Source organism: Nicotiana tabacum, chromosome 11, assembly GCF_000715075.1.
Source record: "Nicotiana tabacum cultivar K326 chromosome 11, ASM71507v2, whole genome shotgun sequence".
NCBI lineage: Eukaryota > Viridiplantae > Streptophyta > Magnoliopsida > Solanales > Solanaceae > Nicotiana > Nicotiana tabacum.
The window spans coordinates 15139241-15162810 of record NC_134090.1 but is presented as its reverse complement, the minus strand read 5'-3'; the positions used below and the strand labels follow the sequence as shown (position 1 = coordinate 15162810).

General features: G+C 33.7%; 1 protein-coding gene across 1 annotated transcript; it reads left to right on the top strand.

Moving 5' to 3' along the window:
* Window positions 1-7323: 7323 nt before the first annotated feature.
* LOC107759889 (ras-related protein RABC2a) lies at window positions 7324-12808 on the top strand. Its single transcript, XM_016577894.2, has 6 exons — window positions 7324-7627; window positions 9453-9521; window positions 9689-9754; window positions 10093-10214; window positions 10705-10818; window positions 12594-12808. The coding sequence occupies exons 1-6, from the start codon at window positions 7471-7473 to the stop codon at window positions 12702-12704; spliced, it is 639 nt and encodes a 212-aa protein (XP_016433380.2). The 5' UTR covers window positions 7324-7470; the 3' UTR covers window positions 12705-12808.
* The last annotated feature ends 10762 nt before the right edge of the window (window positions 12809-23570 follow it).

Below are 23570 nucleotides of genomic sequence, written 5' to 3'. Positions count from 1 at the left end.
TCTTCTTAAATCAATCCCTGCTCTAATTCTTGTTTTCGCAATCTTTGAATACAATATGATATGACCAACTAATTGTTTGGTTGAAGAATAGAATAAAGAAGAAAAACTTTCTAGGGTTTTTATGTTATTCGGAGTTAAGTTAGAATACTCCTATTTATAATAAGCTAGCAATACCCTTATTTATAATAATATAAAATCTATTTTGACTAGAAATAGGAAATCTTAATTAAACATGGATTAAATAACTTGTAAAACCAAATCCTTGACAGTTTTGGTTTCCTGCTACAATTTTAAATTTGTAGTTTATAATTCGGAATTAGAAAAAAAACCTAATTGAACAACACGGACAAGAAGCTAAGGTTGTTGGAATTTAAACTCATAACACTAGGTTTACTTATGATCTTTTATTATTAAACTATTTGCTAATTAGAAACTAGAGGTAGTAAAGTGCAATTATTAGTAGGATCTAAGTTGATAGAGACACCCCTAATGGACCATGCAAATATCTGCCAATAATATTATTGGCTAGATTGCCAGCAAAACTTTGAACAAAGATGAAATCTTCCACTAATGAAGGAATGAATTTTATATATTGTCCATTAAACATATATATTTTTTGGTCAATCTATTAAACATGTTATAAATCACGGCAATGTCTGAATGATTAACCCCATTATTTTGAGTAACGTATAAAAAACAAACATTTGTTTTATGTTTTGTGACCACACATGGTGAGCGTTTGTTTGTATAAAGTAGTTTGAACTTCAAAGTTTTGCAAAAACTATACAGTACAATCGTTATAAAAAATAATATATAGCCGGCAAAATATATATTTTATATATAATCAATATATAATTTTTGTATATTGGCTAGCAAATATAATTATTTTTTACCAACCGGCTAAATATTTGTAAATTATCCGTTAAAGTTTTCAAAACTTAATTGTTTAATTTGTACAAATCTTGCGTAAGTAAATAAAATTCATTTCTTAGTTTAAACTCTTAAATAAAGTAATCACACTCTTCAACATATGCATATCAAGTGCTGAGTTGAAGTCTCTCTCATTACTTGTATATAAAAAAAAAAATTAACGTGATAATTCAAGAAAGAGAATTCAAATTTTGTATATAAAAGAAATGTTACGTTCGTACAGCTTTTTCTCGTGCAACAAGAATATTTGAATGGTCATTGACTCATTGTTGCTGTATCATTACTTTATACCCCTATTATGTCTCAAGTTAGATATATAAAACACACAAAATGTGGAAATTTAATAGAATTATTATTACTTCAAAATCATCTGGAAAAGGAGTAACATTTTCAAGTGAAGTTTAAAACTAGCTTTGCATATTTTTATGGAATTTTAAACGGCGAGGAAACTGGTTAGGAGCTAGAAAAAATTATGTAAAAGTTACACATTTGATCGCTCGACCAAAGTGATTTACAACCCTTAGACACTATAAAAATATTAAACATCTCCTGGCTATTTTTTTGAGCGAGTTGCTATTTAAATTAAGTTTTAAAGAATTAGCATGAATGATCGCTCAATCAACCGTTTAAATTAAAAATAGCCTGAGGATATATAATATATATATGTCTATAATTGTGTATAATATAATTATTATATAATCTATGTATACCAATTAAGAAAATAAACAATAAATTTAATTGGCTATCTGTGTAAAAATCCCTTTTTAAATTATGTCCCGATTAGCCTAATGGACAATATTTCACCTTAAAGCAGTTGGATGAAACTCAAAATATAACCGGAACAGAATTATCTCATATTGGCTGAGCTACCAAGAAATAAATAAATAAAATATAAAAGAACAAAAACCAGGTGTTCTCTGAATCTCTCCTAAACAAGCATATATTAGTAGCAACATTTGGAATATAATTTATGGCTTGTATACGTTAGATCTAAATTTTACGAAAAAAGAATTTTTATGAAAGAAAAACTAATATCTGTTATGAAACAATAAAAGAAGAAGAATAGTATTGAAGAGAAAAGCAGAGAGAGAATTCTTATTGATATTGAGATGAATTACAATGGAATAGAACCCTCTATTTATAGGGAGAAATTGGCTTAGCCACCAAGCAATAAACCCTAGAATCTCTCTAAATATAGACATTCACCTTAAATAGAATTCTATTTATAACACTCCTCCTTGAGTGTCTATTCAACAGATAATGTGCCTCGTTAAAACCTTAACTAAATAAAACTCAATGGGGAAAAAATTGTAGAAAAGGAAAAAGAGTACACATATCTAACAATACGCTTTTTGGTTGCCTCATTAAAAACCTTGCAAGGAAAATCCAGTGGGACAAAACCTTGTAAGGGAAAATGAGTGCAATGCGCATTAACTCCCCTGATGAGAGCATCAATTCACATCCTTGAGTATTTACATTCCAATCTTGTGCACCATCTTCAAGAGATCGTTGGTAGAGATTTGATAAATAAATCAGCCATATTAACTTGAATGAATATATTGCATCTTGAAATCATCATTCTTGATAGAGATGTAATGTCTTCATAAACTTCCGTAGAATGACTTTTTCGATATCTCCATAGAGGTATTCTCGCTATCACATTATCATGCTTATAGTTATTGCAAGATACATATGTGCACAAATTGCACTTAGGATGTGGTACTTCAAGACCAAGAATTGTATATGCTTTAAGCGACTTAAATCCTTCATGGATTGTCATATAAGCCATATAATAGACTTTAGATGCATATCAAGTTTTTATGCCATGCTAGACATATAAGATAAATAAAAGTGATTGCACACACCATTGACTTTATACTTTCAAGTGTTTGAACTGCAAGTCCAAATACTTATCTTTCATATGAAACCAATTCTATTCGAATTGGGTTTCTTCTATTTGGCCAAAATTTTTATGTCTATATTCGATAGACTTAAGGTCCTCATCTATACTTAACGCTATGATAGATGTCATCGACGAACATTTTATATCGATTCCAACATTTTTTCATAAAGACATAACATAGAGATCTCTTCATTCATATTTTCAGGTACCTAAATCTCTCATGAGATTTTTACGAAGTGTTATGTCATGTGATCTTCTAGATCACTTGCCTCCTTATTATGATTACTTTGATCATTTGCACAACTTCTTTATCAAGAAGTTTTATTTGAAACCGATTTGTCTATATGGTTTAAGCGTACCATAGACTTTGTCCTTCTAGGACTTAATAGGAGCATTTGCAATGGGAATATAGTTACTTTCTTTGGGTCAACAAATGCGTATGGCATGCTTTGAAATATATTGCAAACGAATTATCTTTTTATGAACTTCAAGTTCATATTATGATATTCGAGGATCTATATATACAAATGATAATCTGTTCCACGTAACTTTTTCTCAAGTGTTTATCATGTCTGCCCCTCATGTTAGAAAAACTAACTTGTTTCCTCAACTTTGAGAGCCCATCTTTGTGTGTCATGGTGCTAAACAAATTATACACCACACATTAATAATAATAAGATGGAATTATTTGGTTCTTGACCCCGAACCACTCGTGAGGGGAGAGTGTACTATACTTTCGTATATAACCTATATCAAACTGATGTAGATAACTTTGTTCTTATAAGCAATAGTTTAGCTATTAAGTGGAGGTACTAAATAAGTTATTTTGCTAAACCAACTGTGATGTAAACCAACTTATCAAGATGGACTTCTTGAATAGAAAATCTAGAAATTATGCTCGAAATTAAATTATTGAGCAAGTTACCTCGCAAAACATCATATTGCGGGTTAATAATAATCGCATATGTAACCATCTCATAGATGCATCTTATGTGGTATACATGGCAAGTGAATGGACCCATATTCACTTTTGATATTTCCAGCGTTTATGGGATTCAATCCCAATTTTAGTTGGTCTACTAATTAATGAGAACAAGCAACCTAGGAGAATTCGTAAAGAACTTTCTAGTTCTTTAATGTTTACTCATTTGAATTCTCATTTATTTTTGCACATCATACTTAAATTGATATGACTAAACCAGCTATGCCAACTGAATATCAATAAACTCCAAGTTTATTATGATATGAGTTTTATATCAATAAAGTTCTACTTTTGGCATTCTTTTATTTGTGTAGTACAAACTGAAGAATAAAGCGGGTAACTTTTCACATACATATTACCCCGCTACAAGTTATAGTAATAGAAGATATTAAATCTTTCCTTTTTTATAGTCTCAATATAATCAACTGCTTTCGCGTGTACTTTGGAAACTGAATAAGTTTCTTTGAGACTTACTACAACACAATACCTTATTGGTAATCAATTATGTTTCTCCAAAATGGTATAATTGGCTCTTGCAGAGTTCTCAATTAGTTTTGTACTACCACATATTCATCAACATCAATATGGTGAATATCTCTTTTAAAGAGAAAGTTATACCATTATGGTTATGGTCAAAATTATATGCAAGATATGTTTCTTGCATTAATGTTATTCTTTAATAATCGCATTACCAAAATATTTTGGTGTGCAATAGGTACGTGACCAATGACCATTCATGCCATAATAATGACATTATTTTCTTATATCATCTCAAACCTCCTTCTAGAAGTGTGTGTGGTATATTCACTACCACTAGCACGTTCATATTCTTCCAAGAATGAATATGTATTCATAAATTAGATGTTGTCATATTCACATCATGAATGGACCATAATCATCTATATGTGCTTTATAAAATCTCATGTCAATTCAATGACAAATATTACTTTCACAAAGTGAATGATTATTTTGAGAATCCTTATTGTTCTCATTACCACAATGATGACGATTTTTCGTCTATTGCCACGTCCACATCCATTGATACATTCATAGTAATAATTTTTGTCTTCTTTCAGACTTATCACATACTGCTATCACATTCTCTAAAGGGAATGAGAATGGAGCAAATTCAATGGGACGAGTTTTCAATTCTTTGCCCACAATCATACATGAATTTGATCATGGCAAGGCATAGAAATTTTACCACTTTGGGTGGTTATAATATCTTTCAAACTCCATTAGAGTTGCAATCAAAATTTATCGTCTTTGCTTGTATTTAAAATCAAATTATAGAATATCAAGAATTTGAAAGAGAAAAGTAAAATACATACCTTAAATCCAGAATTTAATCATGAAGGAAGTTCATAGAATAATTGATAATCATTATGCTCAATCACAAATCTTCTACTCAATTGGTTAGAGTCTCGTGCTGATAACGTGTTATGAAACAATAAAAGAAGAAGAATAGTATTGTAGAGAAAAGCAGAGAGAAAATTCTTATTGATATTGGGATGAATTACAATGGAATAGAACCCTCTATTTATAGGGAGAAATTGGCTTAGCCACCAAACAATAAATCCTAAAATCTCTCTAAATATAGACATTCACCTTAAATAGAATTCTATTTATAACACAATTTCTTTTCTTTTCTGCATTACAACTTTCTTTCTAAAAACTCCTCTGACTTCTCATATCCACAAAAATAGGAAAATCCTTCTTCCTTGCACATTTTCTCATGTCTCTTTTTATATAGTAAACATTTGCAAAGCGCCTTACTTTTCATACAACACTAATCTATGTCTCAATCTCACTAATCTATGTCTCAATCTCAAGTAAGTTAAGACCGACTATATATATTTTCACTTCTTCATTTAAGTTCAATTTTTATCATCATCATATCAAATAAAATAAAGCCCTTAATTACTTCCCATAATATTCCAAATAATGAAAAGTTCTCTGTAATTGTATTTTTATAGTTCATTTTCTGACACTATCTCGACCAACTATTAGCCAACTACTACTAACGGTGTTGGTTAACTAAATATTCAATGTGATCATCTGAATAGACAACTTTTTGTCTAAATATAGTTATAATCTGAAAATAATTTCTATATTTAGTTAGCAGAAATTAATTGTGTGCTAACTATTTTTATAGTACCGTTGTCTCTAGAGTTTTGAGTTTACTCGAGCTTTTGATATTAGTATTTGTTTTGTATGTTATTGTGTAACCTAAAAAGTTTTAATTCATCATCATTTGTTCGAATTCAAATTTTCAAAAGGAAGTAAATTATCCCTTTCATGTCATGATTTGACCAATTGTATCTTTTTTATTTCAATTCAGTAGTTAAAGTACTTAGCAAAAATTCAGAACAAATAATATAAAGAATTTAATTACTTTTATTTGTCACTGTAGATCAACTTTTGGTAAAGTTTAGAGCATTTCCTGAATTTTTATGTCATAAAAAGAATAGTACCAAAAAACATATGTACGAAAAAAAAGTTGAACAAGCGAGTAAAAGTTTATTAAGTATAATTTATCATCTCTAATGCCAGACGTTAATTTTTTTACGTAATTCTTATTAACTTTAATATTAGTAGTTCTATCATCATGAGTTTATTATTTACTTGAACTTGTTACTATATCTTATAATATTTCTTATTTCCAATTACTAGTTTCAGAGTACCCGCTTTACGCGTGTAACCAACTCTCAATCCTATATTATAATTAATGTTGCTCTATTTTTCTCTTTCATATTCAATGCTGTTATAATGGAAATAAATTTGTGTACGCTAAGAGTTTTGCAATTACTTATATGATAAGTTAGTAAAAGAATTGAATTTGATTCTTTAACAAATTAGTTGCTCATTCCAAGTTTTTAACGTTTAACTATAACAATATTTCTATCAAATAAAAAATCTATGTTCAAAGGATAATAAAAAATTGATCTAACATTTCACTTAATTTTTTTTAGTTAATTTTAAAGTCTTAAATATTAAAAAAAATTAAATTACTTTTTTTGATATCAAATTTATTTTTAACGGATAAAAGATTGACCAACATGTCTTATTAGTTTTCTAGTTGAAACGTATAAAAATATTCAACTTTCGCTGCATGATTGACACCCAAAAATTCAACCATTTTTTCAATATTTTGTATTTTACATAAGTATAAGTCAATTTGCTAAAAAGACTTTAATATATATAAAATAAATCCTATGAATATACGAAACGTGGAAAACTTTCAAACAGAAGAAGACAAACGAAAAATACCAAACCAAACTGCAGGCGCGTGACAGCACGGCACAGTGGGTCCCTTAAATGAGATCAGCTACTTCCTAGTGCTGGCGCGTGTACAAATCTTCCTCACAAATGTCTCTATGAAAAGACAACATTTGTCCTACTATTTCACCCGCCAACTCCATAGCCTCTTAATATACTCTTTCATAATTCCTAAATTTTTATTAATTCAAAAAATTTCACTATCTATCAACTGTTCATTTTTCAAAATAATTAATTGGTTTATCTTCCTTGTTTTCAACGAAAAACTCTGAAAATACTGAGATTGAGGAAAAAAAAAATAGAGAGAGATTTTGTAGAAGCATAGAATAATTAAGAAGTGTTAAGTATGTGGAATTAATTTTGATTTTAAGATTTAATGATAATGGATATGAGGAAAAATCAAAATGGTGGAAGCAGTAGTTATGATTATTCATTCAAGATTCTGCTAGTTGGAGATTCTGGAGTTGGAAAAAGCAGTCTTCTTCTCAGTTTTATTTCACAGCATCCTCCTCAGGATCTTTCTCCTACTATTGGTATAAAAATTAAACACCCTTTTTATAGTTTTAATCCATTTTGCTTGAGTTTAATTTTGTGTCACTAGTTGTTCTTGTTTATGGGTTTTGTTTGTTTTTGGCTGTTATTTCTTGAACTAGCTCAGCCCTGTATACAGGGTCAGCTTCTGAGTACCTAGAATTGGAATTCTTTTTTATCTTTGTTAGATATATGCCATACTTGTGCTTTGTATTTTTTCTGGTGTTGTTTGGTTGAGGTTGATTCAACTTATTTCCACTATGGTGTTCTTCAGGTTACCTGGGAACTGACCTGTATTATGTTCTATGGTCCCAAATTGTTTCTTTCGGGCTATGCAATATCGAGCCCCAAAAGCGCGCGTACCATGTGAATTTTGTCATTCCTTATAAAAACTCTACACTTTCCTCCCCATTCCAATGTGCGATTCGGCTAATGTACACCCCTCCTTCGGAAGCTTGATAGCCTAGTCAAGCCTGCCAGTCCTGCTTGAGCCGCCGTCATTAGTCTGTACTCTGTCATGGGAATCACACAAATATTAGTCGTTTTGACAGACTTGGATTTGTTTTTAAAGATTTGACCTTTTAGGAAACTAAGGAGTATTTATAGGAGTACCTAATTTTTTCCAAATACACCCTTACTACTTCAATTAGTAGTGTGTTAATTAAGTGAAACATTTGAGAACTATTAAATATCTTAATTAAGGGGTGTACCAAAACCTTAAAAGACAGGTAATATGAACTAGAGCTAGTAGTCAATTAGCCCTGGCATATCTCTGGAAGTTGATGCGATTGCTTATTTGTGGGAAAGGAATAAATGTGTATCTATTGCACTTTGATAATTTTCATTTCTTTTCCTTTTTATACATTTCTATACTGCTTTATTTTCCTCTTTCCTCGTGCCGAGGGTCTATTGGAAACCACTTCTCTATATTCACGGTAGGAGTAAGGCCTGCGTACTCACTATCCTCTCCAGATTACACTTGTGGGGTTATACTGGGTTTGTTGTTGTTGTATACTAGGATTACGATGAGTGACGCATAGACAAGTAAGACTAGCTTTTCTCATTGGCATGACTGTACGCAGGTAGTCGAAGAAGCTTATGAAAAGGAAATAGTTCAATTTGTGGGAGGTGGAGCTTAAATTTACTATGAATGGTACTGTTTACAGAGAGTATCAATTGCTTCAATTTAATGGAAGGTTTTCTCCCTGGAGTTTAATGATAAGATGTACTTACTTTAGGTTTTGACTCCACGGGACAAGACAAATGGCGATTATTACGAATTGTAATTTCCTGGTATCAAATTAGAATTTGCTCTGCACCTGTAAACTGAGACTTGATAAAAATTTCATTTCTACAACATTTGACAACTTGAAGCTCGTTATGTAGTCGTTAAACTTGTAATCTGCTTCCAACTTAACGTTGTCGTCATTGAGTTTCACCATGTCGAGCCCCATAAGCATAGTCCTATATGCTATCACAAGGACAAAATCTTATAACCATCGTCTTTTTGGTCATTGAAAGCTAACTGTCTGCGGAGATTGAAGTGAGAGTGTTTATCACCATGTTTTTGTTTCCTATGAAGCAGTAGCTCTCAATACTCAGCAACCATTCTTACCTTGTTCTATTTTACTTTGCAACCAATCTTCTTTTCATTTACTTGGTTCTGCTTTTGATATCAGTTCATTACAGAAATTGACACATGAAAAAGTGAACATACGTATCGAATTTTCCCTAATTGAGAGGGATAAATGCCTTCCAATATATTACTTTGATTAGCTAACGAAATGGAGTAAAAAGATCCCTCACATTTTTCTTTGAAATATTAAGGTGTGGACTTCAAGATCAGGATGCTAACAGTTGGTGGCAAGAGGTTGAAATTAACAATTTGGGATACAGGTAATAAAGCATAATTTTGAGGTTATGCTATTATTTTTGGGAAACTATACCAACTTGTGGAAAAATAAAACAGTTAAATAAAAGCAGTAAAGAGAGGTGTTAGTACTCTTCCTATTTACAATTTCAAAGTAAGGTTGGGTTTCTGAGTATAAATTATCTCCCTGCAGCTGGACAAGAGAGGTTTGGCGCATTAACAAGCTCATATTATAGAGGAGCTCACGGAATTATACTAGGTAAGCCATCAGACTTAATTTCCCTTGCTTTGTGAGGATCATCAGAGCTGCCTGTTAAATCATTTCTTTCATTGTCGATGATATGCGATTACCTACCTCAAGTTGATCATGTACTTTTCAATTCTTATTTTTCCCCGTTTATGAGGAAAGCAACTGCAAGTGAAATTTCAAATCCTTTTGACAGAATATGTTGTGCGCGCCGGGGGGGGGGGGGGGAATAGTTTATGATATTGCTGCAAGAGTTATCTGCTAAACACTGTTCCTTGCACTTATTCTTTTTGTGGAGGTGCTAGTTGCTTGCTATTATGATAACTAATATCGATCTTTTTTAATCCTAGTGTATGATGTAACAAGGCGAGAGACCTTTACAAGCTTATCAGAAACTTGGGCGAAGGATATAAAGTTTTACTCCACGAATCCCGAGTGTATCAAGATGCTAGTCGGGAACAAAGTCGATAGGGTAAGTGTGGCTTTTCCTTTTGTATCATCATGAAGTCAAATGTTAGCTAATCCATTCATTTTGTTTGAATTTACCTAGGATGAGGAGCAAGATGGGAAAGTTATTGGTTCATAATTTGAATTTTAAAAAAATTCTTATTTTTGACTTGCAATGAGCTATTAAAAGAGTGATATCCGGCATATCTGCAATATTCAGGAATGGTTTGATGGTCATTCTTAAGTAACTGTCTGTGAACCTAATCAAGAAATTCATGTTGCAATTCACCTCTTCACTTAGATAAATTGGTCAAACCTTTTGAAGTTGAAGTATTTCGCACTTCGCTTTCCAAAAATATTGCTAAAGCCATTTATGGTCATCGTTTAATAATTTTCTTCACCAATCATGCTCAAGTAATCTCATCTTTAAGAGATATGAACCCAAAAAAGAAAAAAAAAAACTCAAGTTCTGCTGTGATGAATTTGCTCATGTTACTGACATATCCTATTTCCAGGATACTAGAGAAGAAGGCCTGGCATTTGCGAAGGAGCACAATTGTTTATTTCTTGAATGTAGTGCTAGGACAAGAGAAAATGTGCAGCTGTGTTTTAAAGATCTCACAAAAAAGGTACTCCTCTTAGGCTCGTTTTTCTAGTTTTTTTTCCTCCACTATTGTTTAAAATACAGTCGATCAAAGTTTCTTGTGGCGGATGTATTGATGTTTGGTTTGCCAAATAAACGGACACAGGTCGAGGTAAACAAAAAGGGGATAGCAAACATGTGTAATGTCTTATTAGAAAACATCCCTCGCGGATCATTTTTCCCCCATTCATGGGATAACCTTTTAGGCAACTGGATTCCCTACTATAAGTTGGAGCTAGGAGTGGCAAATGGGCGGGTTGGATATGGTTCGGTTCGAAAACGGGTAATGAAAAAACGGATAAATTATCCGACCCGATCCATATTTAATACGGATAAAAAACGGGTTAACCGGCGGATAATATGGATAACCATATTATCCATGACTTCTTGCATATGATCACTTTTGGGAGAACTCTTAGTCTCCCTGACTTGAGGAACCCCAGTTTGAGGCTTTACAAATGTAAAAGTTAGACCCATTGGTTATCCATACCCATTGGTTACTATTTTCTAAATGGATAATATGGTTCTTATCCATATTTGACCTGTTTTTAAAAAGTTCATTATCCAACCCATTTTTTAGTGGATAATATGGGTGGTTAAATATTTTCTTTTAACCATTTTGCCACCCCTAGTTGGAGCCATATATTCCCTTTTCTTGCAATAAATGCAGACTAGCAATATAATCTTCAAATATTGTATATAAGTGGAAAACCAATGATCCTGTGTCGGATGGAAGAAAAGCCATCTGCTCAATGCCTACTGGTTATTTGTTGGACGAATTTTGCTGAAGTTAACCAGGACGTCATATACGTTGGTTGTAGTCCTATTCAAGTTTGATTTCTACTGTCTTGAGCTATAACTATGCTTTATTTATGGAAATTAAACTAATATGTTTTTCGGGAAAGGAAGAAAAACAGGGTATGTTTTCAGACAGATGTTCTCTAAAAACGTCTTTCCTGAAAGTTTAAAATATGAGACTTTCTAGTTTAGTAGAAATGCTGGGCCGAGTTTTTCATTAGTGTGGGGCTTATGCAAAATGTTTTTTAAAAAAAGGCAGCCCAGGGCACTAAGCTCTGAAGGAGGCTCGGGGAAGGGCCGGACCACGTATGCCGCCTTACCTGCATTTATGCAAGAGGCTGTTTTCACGATTCGAACCCGTGTGACCTTCTGGTCACATGGTAGCAACTTTAAATTTCTTAAACTTTTAACTTTAATTGTTCTTAAATTGAAATTGCTTTCCTGAGAAGAATTTGAAAGTTAAAGTGGCTAAGTGCGTCGAAAATACTGGAGGATGTAATAATATCACTTTTAAAAGGATAGAGCAGCTGGTAGAGACATGCTTTGAAGTATGGTTAGTGGCTTGTAGTTAGGATTCATGTTGCTCGGGTCCTGCCAAAAGTGCTGCAGCATTTGTGCCGGATTCTCCAAAAATGCATAGCTTTTAGAGCATAATTGGAGCATTTTTGGAGGACCCGTCGTGGACTGGGCTGCATTTTTTGAAGTATACAAGCAACATAGGCTGGGATCCGTTAGTTCTGAGCTCGTGCTTGACCCATTGAGGAGGACATCTTATTCGGCATCTGTTTTCTCTGATCGTCCATGATGCGGAGATGGTCCCTTGATCCCTTGATGTCTATTCTCCTGAAAGGCGATATCTCAGCCCTGCAGTTTATCATTCAGAAAACATTCTCTGTAGTTGTTACTTCTTGAATCTGTACACTTTTGCTTAGCGTTTGCTAACTGCTCAAATTTCACTTACAGATACTGGAGGTACCAAGTCTACAGGAGAAAGGCTCAACAGTAGTGAAGAACCAAATTTTGAAACAGAAAGAAGCGCACAAGTCTCAACATAGCCAAAAATGTTGCTCCTAGTTGAGATATATGCTTGCTATACTCATAAACGGGGCAATGCTTGTTACGAGGATTTGCAGTCGAATATCAAGTTCATCGTACAGTCTGGGGAAGGTGTTGTTCTTTTTCTTGATGCCCATAGCTAGATTATCTTCGTGTATCTAGATGTAAAGCTTTTTTTTTCTTTTCCTTCTTTAGAAGAGTGGTTGCATAATAGCGTCTCGCGGGGAGATGTAACCTATGTTGCATAATAGACTTTCCAAAATGTTGCCGTACCCGTATTGAATTCTCCAAAAATGCACTACTTTTGGAGGATCTAACATGCATTCGACAACATTTTCGGAGAGTTCGAGCAACATAGGAGGTAACGGGTCTTATACCCAAGACATTTTTGGCTTATAGTAAGTGGTCAAAGATAAAAAAAAAATGTAAAAGATCAGTGTCCAATCTTTTTTAAGGATTGGTCTTTTTAGCTTCTATGTCTCGTGGAGAGACGATCAAGCTAAATTTTGTACTACAACAAATTTTGGGCTTTATACAAGTTGTTCAAGCTGAAAAAATTAAGTATATTCTTTGAATGAATTCTTGTTTGTTTGGTATATAAAATCCTAGAAATGACATCAGACAACCACTTTAAAGGGCTGCTATTTAGAAATTGGTTAGTGCGTTTTGAATTTCAATTTTTCAGTTCTGACAAAAATGTCTCGAGTTGACTTGAAGTTAAGATTTTAGTTTAAAATTTCAGGATTATTACTGGCTAATTGTTAGCATATTTGGTTCCGCGTTCATGTATTTTGTATTTAGGTTTATGTTGTAGTTGGGCTTAATTCTGTGTATTGGTCCGATTCTTTATTCTTTAGGGAAACTTACACAAATGTCCCAAATAAGTTTCAACTTACTAACCTCTAGCCATTAGTCATTGACTTATCAAAACTAGCTTAGCACAAATAAAAATTAAAAAGCCAAAATAAATAAGGTTCTTTCTTTTAAAGAATCACATGCAAAAGTCACCTTCCATATTTTTAAGCGTGATTAGCAAATTTAGATGCAAGATGGAAAGGAAATTTCATGGATGAGGTAACAAATAAGGTGATGAAATACAAAAAAAAAATACAATATTTCAAAAATCTAAGCAAAAAAGAAACTTTTTTAATGGATATAGTTGAAATTCATTGAAAACATATCGATAAGTTAATATACAAAATTTGAGAAAGATTGAAGGTTATTTGAACTGATTTTGTATCAAAATTCGTAATTAAATCGAGTTCAAAAATTATTCTGCGACACATATATCAAATATGTATCTCGCATCTATCTCACACACAAGGTATATATGGATATCATGTGATACACAATTGATACAAATTTGATACATATGTGATACACATACTATTTTTTTCATGTTCAGTTTTTACTTCAAATTTTCAATTCAAACCACCTCAAAACTTCACCAAATCATCCCAAAATTGAGATTCAAGCTCCTTAAGGTGTAACCCAATCTATTCTACTAACATCCACACAAAAGAAAGCAAAAAATTTGACTTTTTTTTTTTTGCTACAAATAGCTAATAGGTTAATATTAGTAATATTTTATGAATTGACCAATTTATATAATGAGCTACTTATAAATAGGGATGCTCGGTGGGCCGGGCCTGAACCGGACCGGACCGGGCCCGCGGTCCTAACGGGCCTGGTGGGCCGGTCCTGGGTGGGCCGGTCTTGTGGGCCTCCTGAGCCCGTCACGGGCTGGTCTCCATGGTTGAGCCCACGAGCCCGGGACCGTTTAGCCCGGGACCGGCAGGCGGGCCTGGGCCGGTCCTGGCGGGCCTGGCGGGCCCAACGGCTATTTTTCAAAAAAAAAAAATAAATAAAAAAATCTCCAACGGCCATATTTAAAATCTAGCCGTTTGGGCTGAAAATATGACCGTTTTTTAAGTTAAAAAAATGGCCATTTGGCCCCCAAACTTTATATAATTACACTTTTTCCCATTTCTCAACTATAAATACCCCCTCATTCTTTCATTTTTATTCACCAATTCATCAATATCTCTCAATATCTCTCAATCTCTTTCAATCTTTCTACTACAATTACTTAATTTATTGTTGAAATTTCGTGAAAAATTGTGAAGTTGTTGAATTGAAGTTTTCAAGTGTTCAACGATTTTCAATTTTCAAGAAGTTGTTCGGCAATCCGGTAAACTCGTTTCAACTCTTACGTTTTTAGAATATATTTTTGTGTGGTTTAGTTTGCATAATTATAATTAATATGGCATTTACTTTGAAAAAAATGTTTGGTAAAGGAAAAGATAAAACCGGTGAAAGTAGTGGCCAACCAACTACCCTAGAGATAAGGCTAGATTTTTTCAAATGAAAGCGCATCTAGAGGGGACAAGTGTAGATTCTGCGGTTAACCCTAGTACATGTTCAAATCTAGTTCAACCAGGAATTAACACTGTCACTGGAGGTATTTTATATTACGATCCAAATAGAGATCGTGAAGAATTAGCAAAGATGATTACTGTTATGTGCTTACCTTATACTTTTGCTTCTAATCCTAATTGGGTTCATTATATTAGAAGAGTGTTTAATCCTACTTATAAAGGTTGGCCTCGCGCAACAGTTAAGAGTGATATTTATAAATTCAAACATGAATATGAACAATATTTGCGTTATTTATTTACTCATATACCTAATCGGATTTCTATTACTACTGATATTGGTAGAAGTGGTAATGATTGTGATTACCTAACTGTTACAAGTCATTGGATAGATGAGGAATGGATAATGCAAAAACGCATAATTGCATATAGAATAATTAATTCGCGTCACACAGGTAAGTTTATAGCTAACACTGTTGCAGATATTTGTAGATATTTTTGCTTTGGCGATAAAATAATGGCAATTTCAATGGATAATGCTTCTAGTAACACCAGTGCTATAGGCATGCTTACAACAACACTAAATCCTGCATTTACTAATATTTTCCATGTTAGATGTATTTTTCATATTTATCATTTAATTGTCGGTGATGGTATGCGAATATTAAACATAGAAATTGAAAAGGTTAGAATGGCTCTTAATTGACTTTTTTATTCAAACCGTAGAAGTAGACTTAGAGAGTATTTTAAAAAATGTGATGAATATGGCCTTAGAGAAAGAAAGGTTCCTAAACCTTGCCCGACTAGATGGAATTGTATGTACGAAAGTTCTAGTGGTGGTATTAGTACCTTGTTGTGCTCATTCCATTGGGGGAAGGATGACTAAGAAAGATATGTCATTTTTTGGTAATAAAATTTATTGCTTCTACCCATGAGCTTCTTTTCGCAATATTTCTTTGTCTATACTTAGAATTATTTATAAGCTACAATATATACATAATATACAATATATATACTACAAGAAAATATATAAGAGAATATATATACATAAGATACAATATAATATACTACAAGAAAATATATTATGCGAAAAATATATACATAATATACAATATATATACTACAAGACAATATATTATGCGAATATATATACATAAGATACAATATATATACTACAAGAAAATATATAAGAGAATATATATACATAAGATACAATATAATATACTACAAGAAAATATATTATGCTACAATATATACATAATATACAATATATATACTACAAGAAAATATATAAGAGAATATATATACATAAGATACAATATAATATACTACAAGAAAATATATTATGCGAAAATATATACATAATATACAATATATATACTACAAGACAATATATTATGCGAATATATATACATAAGATACAATATATATACTACAAGAAAATATATAAGAGAATATATATACATAAGATACAATATAATATACTACAAGAAAATATATTATGCTACAATATATACATAATATACAATATATATACTACAAGAAAATATATAAGAGAATATATATACATAAGATACAATATAATATACTACAAGAAAATATATTATGCGAAAATATATACATAATATACAATATATATACTACAAGACAATATATTATGCGAATATATATACATAAGATACAATATATATACTATAAGAAAATATATAAGAGAATATATATACATAAGATACAATATAATATACTAAAAGAAAATATATTATGCTACAATATATACATAATATACAATATATATACTACAAGAAAATATATTATGCGAACATATATACATAAGATACAATATATATACTACAAGAAAATATATTATTATGCGAATATATATACATAAGATACAATACATATACTAAAAGAAAATATATAAGAGAATATATATACATAAGATACAATATAATATACTTCAAGAAGTGATATTTATGCATGACAATTTAGTGTTTTACTATTGTTTTGTTATTTTCTTTTTCGTCAAGCACTTTAATAATTAGATATACATATATACTACATATATATTTTTAATATAGCCATGATACTACAAGAAATTGTCTTAAAAAAAAAACCCCGCTAGGCCCGCGAAGCCCACGAGCCCAGCCCGTTAAGCACAGGACCATGTGAGCTTAGGCCCGTCAAGGGCCGGTTCCACCCATTAGGCCCACGAAGACCGGGACCGCCAGGCCCGGGACCGCCAGAGCCTGGGACCACGAGGCCCGGCCCGTTAGGCCCACTAAGGCCCGGGTCCGGGACAAAATACAGCATTACTTATAAATGCACATAGCTGGTAGTTTCTCTATCTTAAATAATAAGTTTGGTGTCGGATAATGTATATATATATATATATATATATATATATATATATATATATATATATATATATATATATATATATATATATATATATATATATATGTAATAAAAAATTTCGAGTATATGACACTTTGAGAAATGTCTCGGTCGAAAGAGTCGAAAATCAAGCTAATTACTATATTATTATGTTGTTCCCATTGATCGAAGAGTGGTGAATCAACATCAGGACGAGTATAACTACCGTTGATAAACCGTATTTTCTTCTTTGAAGAAAGTACAATTATAATTCCCCTTCTCGAAGCACCAAAACAACTACATTGAATTGCTAAGCAACTAACTACGTGACCGGTACATTACCCGATCCGAGCGAACCGATGAACCCAAATCATATGCATGAACACCAATTTAACTGTGGAAGGTCCTTGAAAATCATATACATTTTCAAGTTAAATGATAAAATATTTTTTCCAGTTTCGAAATCACACATGATGCCTTTCATGATAATAACAATGAGACTAAGTAAAATAAATATAGTTTCATGTATGTCGTATACAACCCCATTACTATAACGTTTCACAACTATCTGTAGAGCCTCTATACCAAAGAATAGAATTAAACACTTGGCTAAAATCCGACTAGCATAAATTAAGAAAACAACATGATAGCTACCACGAAATAGGGGTGGTGCCTCACCATATACCTCGGGAAGAGAGTCATCCTAGCCCTGACCGCATGCCACGTATCATACCTCATCCTGAAACATGTAAAGTAAGCGGGACCCTGGGGGAGGGGGCCAAGGGCTGAATACACTACAACCGTACTCAATAATCATAGACTCTTTCTAACTTAAGTTCCTGGGACAAATTTTATAAAAAATAATGCATCAATATTTGATATAAAACGATAAGAAATTTTATCAATTCATGATCCTTGTCATTTTAAATAAAAGACAAGTAAAATATAACCATAATATATAGTTTTAAAACATTTATATCAACCCAATATTTTGGATAAAATCATACAAAATCATTCCGTTTGCTTTAAGTCATGGAAATCACTTTCAGCTCCTTAGGCCTTAACATAAGAAAATTATCCTAACCTTTCACTGGGATTACTATACCTACACCGACACAAGAAGGCCAACTAGGTTATGTACCTAGCGGCAAGTATCATATACCCTACTTGCTCAGGTCGTCTCATCGTAGTGCCGTACGAATCGACTCAATCATGCTAATAATAACACAAAATAGTACCTTCTCGAGGGAGAGCACTCTGTCGTAGTCTATCCACAAAGTGGCCATCTACGCCTATACCGGCACGTGTAGTTTCATGACGATGAACACAATATATCCAAAGTCAATCTCGATGAACAACAAGTAACTCCCAAAATATTTGATACTTCAAAAATAGATTCATAGCATAGTAGCTTCAAATGATCTATTTTTATCAACTCATAGCATTTATAGAAAATCAAAATCATATGAACAAAAATTAAATAAATAACCTTTTACATGCTTTGCCTTTAATAATTTAACATCAATCTTCAAAAGATACCACAAGTGCTATTTTGCTCATCAATTTCCAAAAGAAATACTTTCCATGAAAACTTATCTTTAGCACTCAAATATGTATACTCTTGTCAATACGTAAGTTTTGATAAAAACTTATAACTTTTACCTTGAATGTCATTTTGCCAACAAGATTTAAAATAAGATTTTATAAAACAGCATGACACTACATATGCAACATAATATTTTAGTACATGGAGACATCCGTACTTGTTTGTCCTAAGTATTAACTCGAAACATGCTTTTAGAGAAAGTCCCTCAAGAAGAGTAAGTTTTAATAAACTTAACTCGCTTTCACTTTATTAACATTCATAAGCTTTCAATCCTCTTCCATCATTCCAACGTTGATTAAATGCTCAAACATTACCAACAAATCGATATTTACAATTAGATATCCTAATTACATCAAAATATGACCTAAGATATTGATCAATATCCATATATGGCATATTAGTTGGCTACAAGCCTCCAACAACTCAAATCGCCGAATAGATTTATATGCTAGACCATTCAACTTCATTCTTATATTTTAATACCCATTCAAAGTCATTAATGGTACTACATCAATTGTCCAATGCCACCAAGTTACTATTCCTCGTCTTGCAAAATCAACACTTGCAAAATATACAATTCGGATGATTACTGTCACACCTCCTTTTTCCGCACCCGCGAGGGGGCGCAAGAGAGTTTTTTCCAATTAAAGAACAATCGAAACGGGATTTGCTTATTTATTTCAGAGTCGCCACTTGGGAGATTTAGGGTGTCCCAAGTCACCAATTTTAATCCCGAATCGAGGAAAATAATGACTCTATATTACAGTCTGCGTACCAGAAATCCGGATAAGGAATTCTGTTAACCCGGGAGAAGGTGTTAGGCATTCCCGAGTTCCGTGGTTCTAGCACGGTCGCTCAACTGTTATATTCGGCTTGATTATCTGATTTTATACAAGTGTGAACTTATGTGCAAAATTTAACTTTTAACCGCTTTATTATTATTATTTCAAAAGAATGTGAACATTGCTTAAAACATGTCTTTGGACTGCGTCGCATGAAATGCACCCACAATCCGGAACATATTTTATTTGATGTTTTGGGATTTGGATCTGGGTCGCATGAAATGCACACCCAAGTTTTAAGAAAGTAGATTATTAAACACGCGCCTAAAGGGACTATCGTGTTATTATTTTGGGAAGGCCACGAAATTCGCTAAGCGGCCGTCCTGAATTCTAAGTAAATTTAAAACAATTATTTACTGAGGGCCCCGCAATTTGCATTTTTTTTGTTTGTCGAGGCTCGTCCCATTTATTATTTTAAAAATGAATTTGCAACGTCATGGAAATGCATCTCAGACCACGTCACAGTCAATGTACCCGTGATTAGAGACACATTTCGATTTTTGTTGAGATTTGGATTTGGGTCACATAAATGTGCACCCGAGTTTAGGAAGATAACATTATTAAAGGCGCGCCTAAAGCAACTAGCGCATTATTATTTTTGGAGGGTTGTGAGATTTGCTAAACGACCCGTCCTGGAAACTAAATGCTTCGATAATATACGTTTAACGAGGGCCCCGCATCTTGTGCGTTTTTGTTTGTCGAGGCTCATCTCGTCTTTATTTTAACAGGATATCCTATAGCAACTATGTTTCTTGTCGCATTTGTCTCTACTAGTTGAGGATAAAAATGACCCTATTCAATTACATGCTTGCAGGTTATTATAACGGAATTCCGAGTGCCTTTGCAGAATAAGAAAACATGGTCATGCCCATGGGCAGCTAATCGAGCATCGTGGGCCCAAACCCAGCCCACACAGTATCGGCTGGACCTGGGCCAATGCCTTTCTGATGAAAGGCTGCTGGGTTCGTTTGATTCGGGTTCGACCTTCGTGAGGTTGAGAAGTGCAGACTTGCGCCGTTTATTTTAAGGCAGTGGTTTGCCAATTGTAAGGAGACAGTTTATCAAAAGGACATGAAATTAACTAACATGGATAGTTCTATGTATTTAAGGACATGCTAACCATAAAAAACCTAAGATACAACCTACTGCATTGGAGACCCTTTTATCTATCAACCTACATATACAAACTAGCATTCAATCACCACATATTGACATCTCCTGGGCACACAGGCTACCTTCAGTATCTAAACAAGAATGCTAACTATTACACATTACATGAATATTTAATGTAACAATCTATGTATAAAAGACATTCTTCAGGACTTTCATTTGTATTCATGCTCAAATTTCCCAATTACATTTTGACAGTGCATTGGTTGTGTACCTGGTATAGAAGACAAAGAAGAAAGGAATGATCAGTTGGGCAGTATGCAGTCAACACAGCAACAGCAGATACACAGCAACAACACAGCAACAAGCCAATAACCAAAAGTGTTTTCCACAGTCCACATACAACCAATAATAATTCCCAGAACAAAAGAAACTAGCAGATAGTAGAGCACCAAACAAACAATCCCAGGAAAGAGTAAGGGAACAACAGGAGGGACAAAGTGTTCAATGCAGCAGACCAACAGTTTGACAATCACAAGAAGCTCAGTCAGTGCCCAAGAAACAGAACTTGGCCAAGACAGCTTGACCAATATGAACTCTTATATAGCTCTCAAACAGTGTTTGGTTACAGTGTTTTACTGAAACTTTCTTATGTTTTCAGTCTTTTTTTTTTAAAAAACTCACTAGACCTCTCTTCAGACTAAAAGTTCCAGCCTCTCAAGACTAAAAATTTCAGCCTTTTGTTTTCTCTTTTTTCTGAAGACTAAAAGTCCAGCCCTTTTAAAGTTCTCAAATGGCCTATTTATAAGCCAAATCACCCAGTGCAGTTAAGCTGCCTCCCCCCTATTTGCAGACTGCCCATCCTCTTTTAAGCCCATGCCTAAGCATCTTTTGATGCCAGCCATTGGTTCCCCACGCCTGGTTTTCTTTAATCAAGAGTTATGGGCTCAATTTATTATTCAATTTAAGCCCCATACTCTTGTGTCTTGTTCCCCATTGGTATTAGTTTAATCCCAAATTAGTACCTCACTTGTCAGTTCATTTAAACTAATCTTTCTGTCCTTTTCAACACCCCAGAATACCCTTGTTAACCCTTGATTATTACTGCCCTGCCTATTGCAGCATCAGGGCATTTTTGAACTTCTAAAAGTTCAATTTCAGGACTGCCCTGGACTGAACCTTTTCAGTCATTTTTGCAATGCAAACAAACTCATTTCAGACAATGCTGGGGCATTCAGTCAGTGACAAGGTTCAATTAGTCACGTGAAATTATTAGCTTATTTGATCCATCAATTATAGAGAACTAATCGACGACATTTATCGAGTCGACTATACTAATTATAACAGGTAATAATCAGTCGTTCAAATAAACAAACACATACAGGGACCTAAAGGGCTTCGGACAACTTGGTCAATCACTAGGAACCTATATAAGTTAACTTATTTGACGATTAATCTAATCGACGAACATGTATATCACAGAGTACATTTAGAACACACACATAGAAAACAATCGACCAAATAAAAGGTTTTTACAGAGATGGAAGAAATTAAGAAACTATCAGAAAATAACAAACAATCACCACAAAGCATACTAATGACTTAATTAGCAGTTAAACAAAAACGAAAAGGGAAAGAAAAACTTACCGAAAAATGTTTAAACCAAACTGGCCCAAAACTGACTTACTTTGACCATTTGAGGCCGAACAAACTTTAACCAGGGTGTTCTCACATGAGGACACCTTGGTTAAGGTCTATTAGACCTTAGACCCCTGTCAAGACTGGCCGGACTCCCCAGGTGCATGTGTTCTAGGTTTTGGATCTTCAGATCTGATTTTTTGGGAGTTGTGGGTAGATTCGGACCAAACCAAGTTTGGTTTGGTCACGAGGAGGGTCATGGGAGTGTCTGATACAAAGATGGTGAGGTTTGGTATAGATCGAGTTTTGTCTCGAATCTTCAAATCCAGATTCGAGACGACAGGAAGTGATTCGAGGCTCATGGTTAGTGGATTCGTGTTCAGGGTGGTTGGATGCTTCAGGGGTGTGAAGGGGGTGGTCATCGGCGTTCATGCCGCCGGGTTCTGGTGAAAGGGGAACTAGGGCGGCGTTAGGGTTTGGGGTTTCAGAGCTTAGGGAAGGGGACGAGTGAAGGGTGGGGTTCGGATAGGGGGCGTGGGGTGTAAGAGAAGGCTTATATACGGAGTAGGGGATTGGATCTGAGCCGTCAGATCAGATGATCTCAACGGCTTGGATCTGATGGTGAGAAATGAGACGGGGTCGTTTGATAGTTAAACGGGGTCATTTGGTTTAAGTGAGGGGTTGGGTTAGATCGGTTATTGGGTCGGGTTTGAAAACGGGTTGCTGAAAGAGGTCCTGAGCCGTTGGATTGGCCTGGACGGATGGCTCAGATCGAATGCCCTATGCGGCGTCGTTTCGGGAGGTGGTCAGGGCAGGCCTGGTTTGGACCGGACTTGAGTGCTAGTTTGGGCCTGTTTTTGTCTTATTTTTGGGCCCAAATCGATTTCAACTCTTTTCCTTTTGTTTTTCCAATTTAAAAAAAAATAAAAAATAACAAAAT

Coding starts and splice junctions, on each gene's coding strand:
- LOC107759889 (XM_016577894.2), top strand. CDS start 7,471: ATGATAATGGATATGAGGAAAAATCAAAATGGTGGAAGCAGTAGTTAT. Junction 9,755..10,092: donor AGCTCACGGAATTATACTAG/GTAAGCCATCAG, acceptor TTTTAATCCTAG/TGTATGATGTAACAAGGCGA. Junction 10,215..10,704: donor TCGGGAACAAAGTCGATAGG/GTAAGTGTGGCT, acceptor TCCTATTTCCAG/GATACTAGAGAAGAAGGCCT.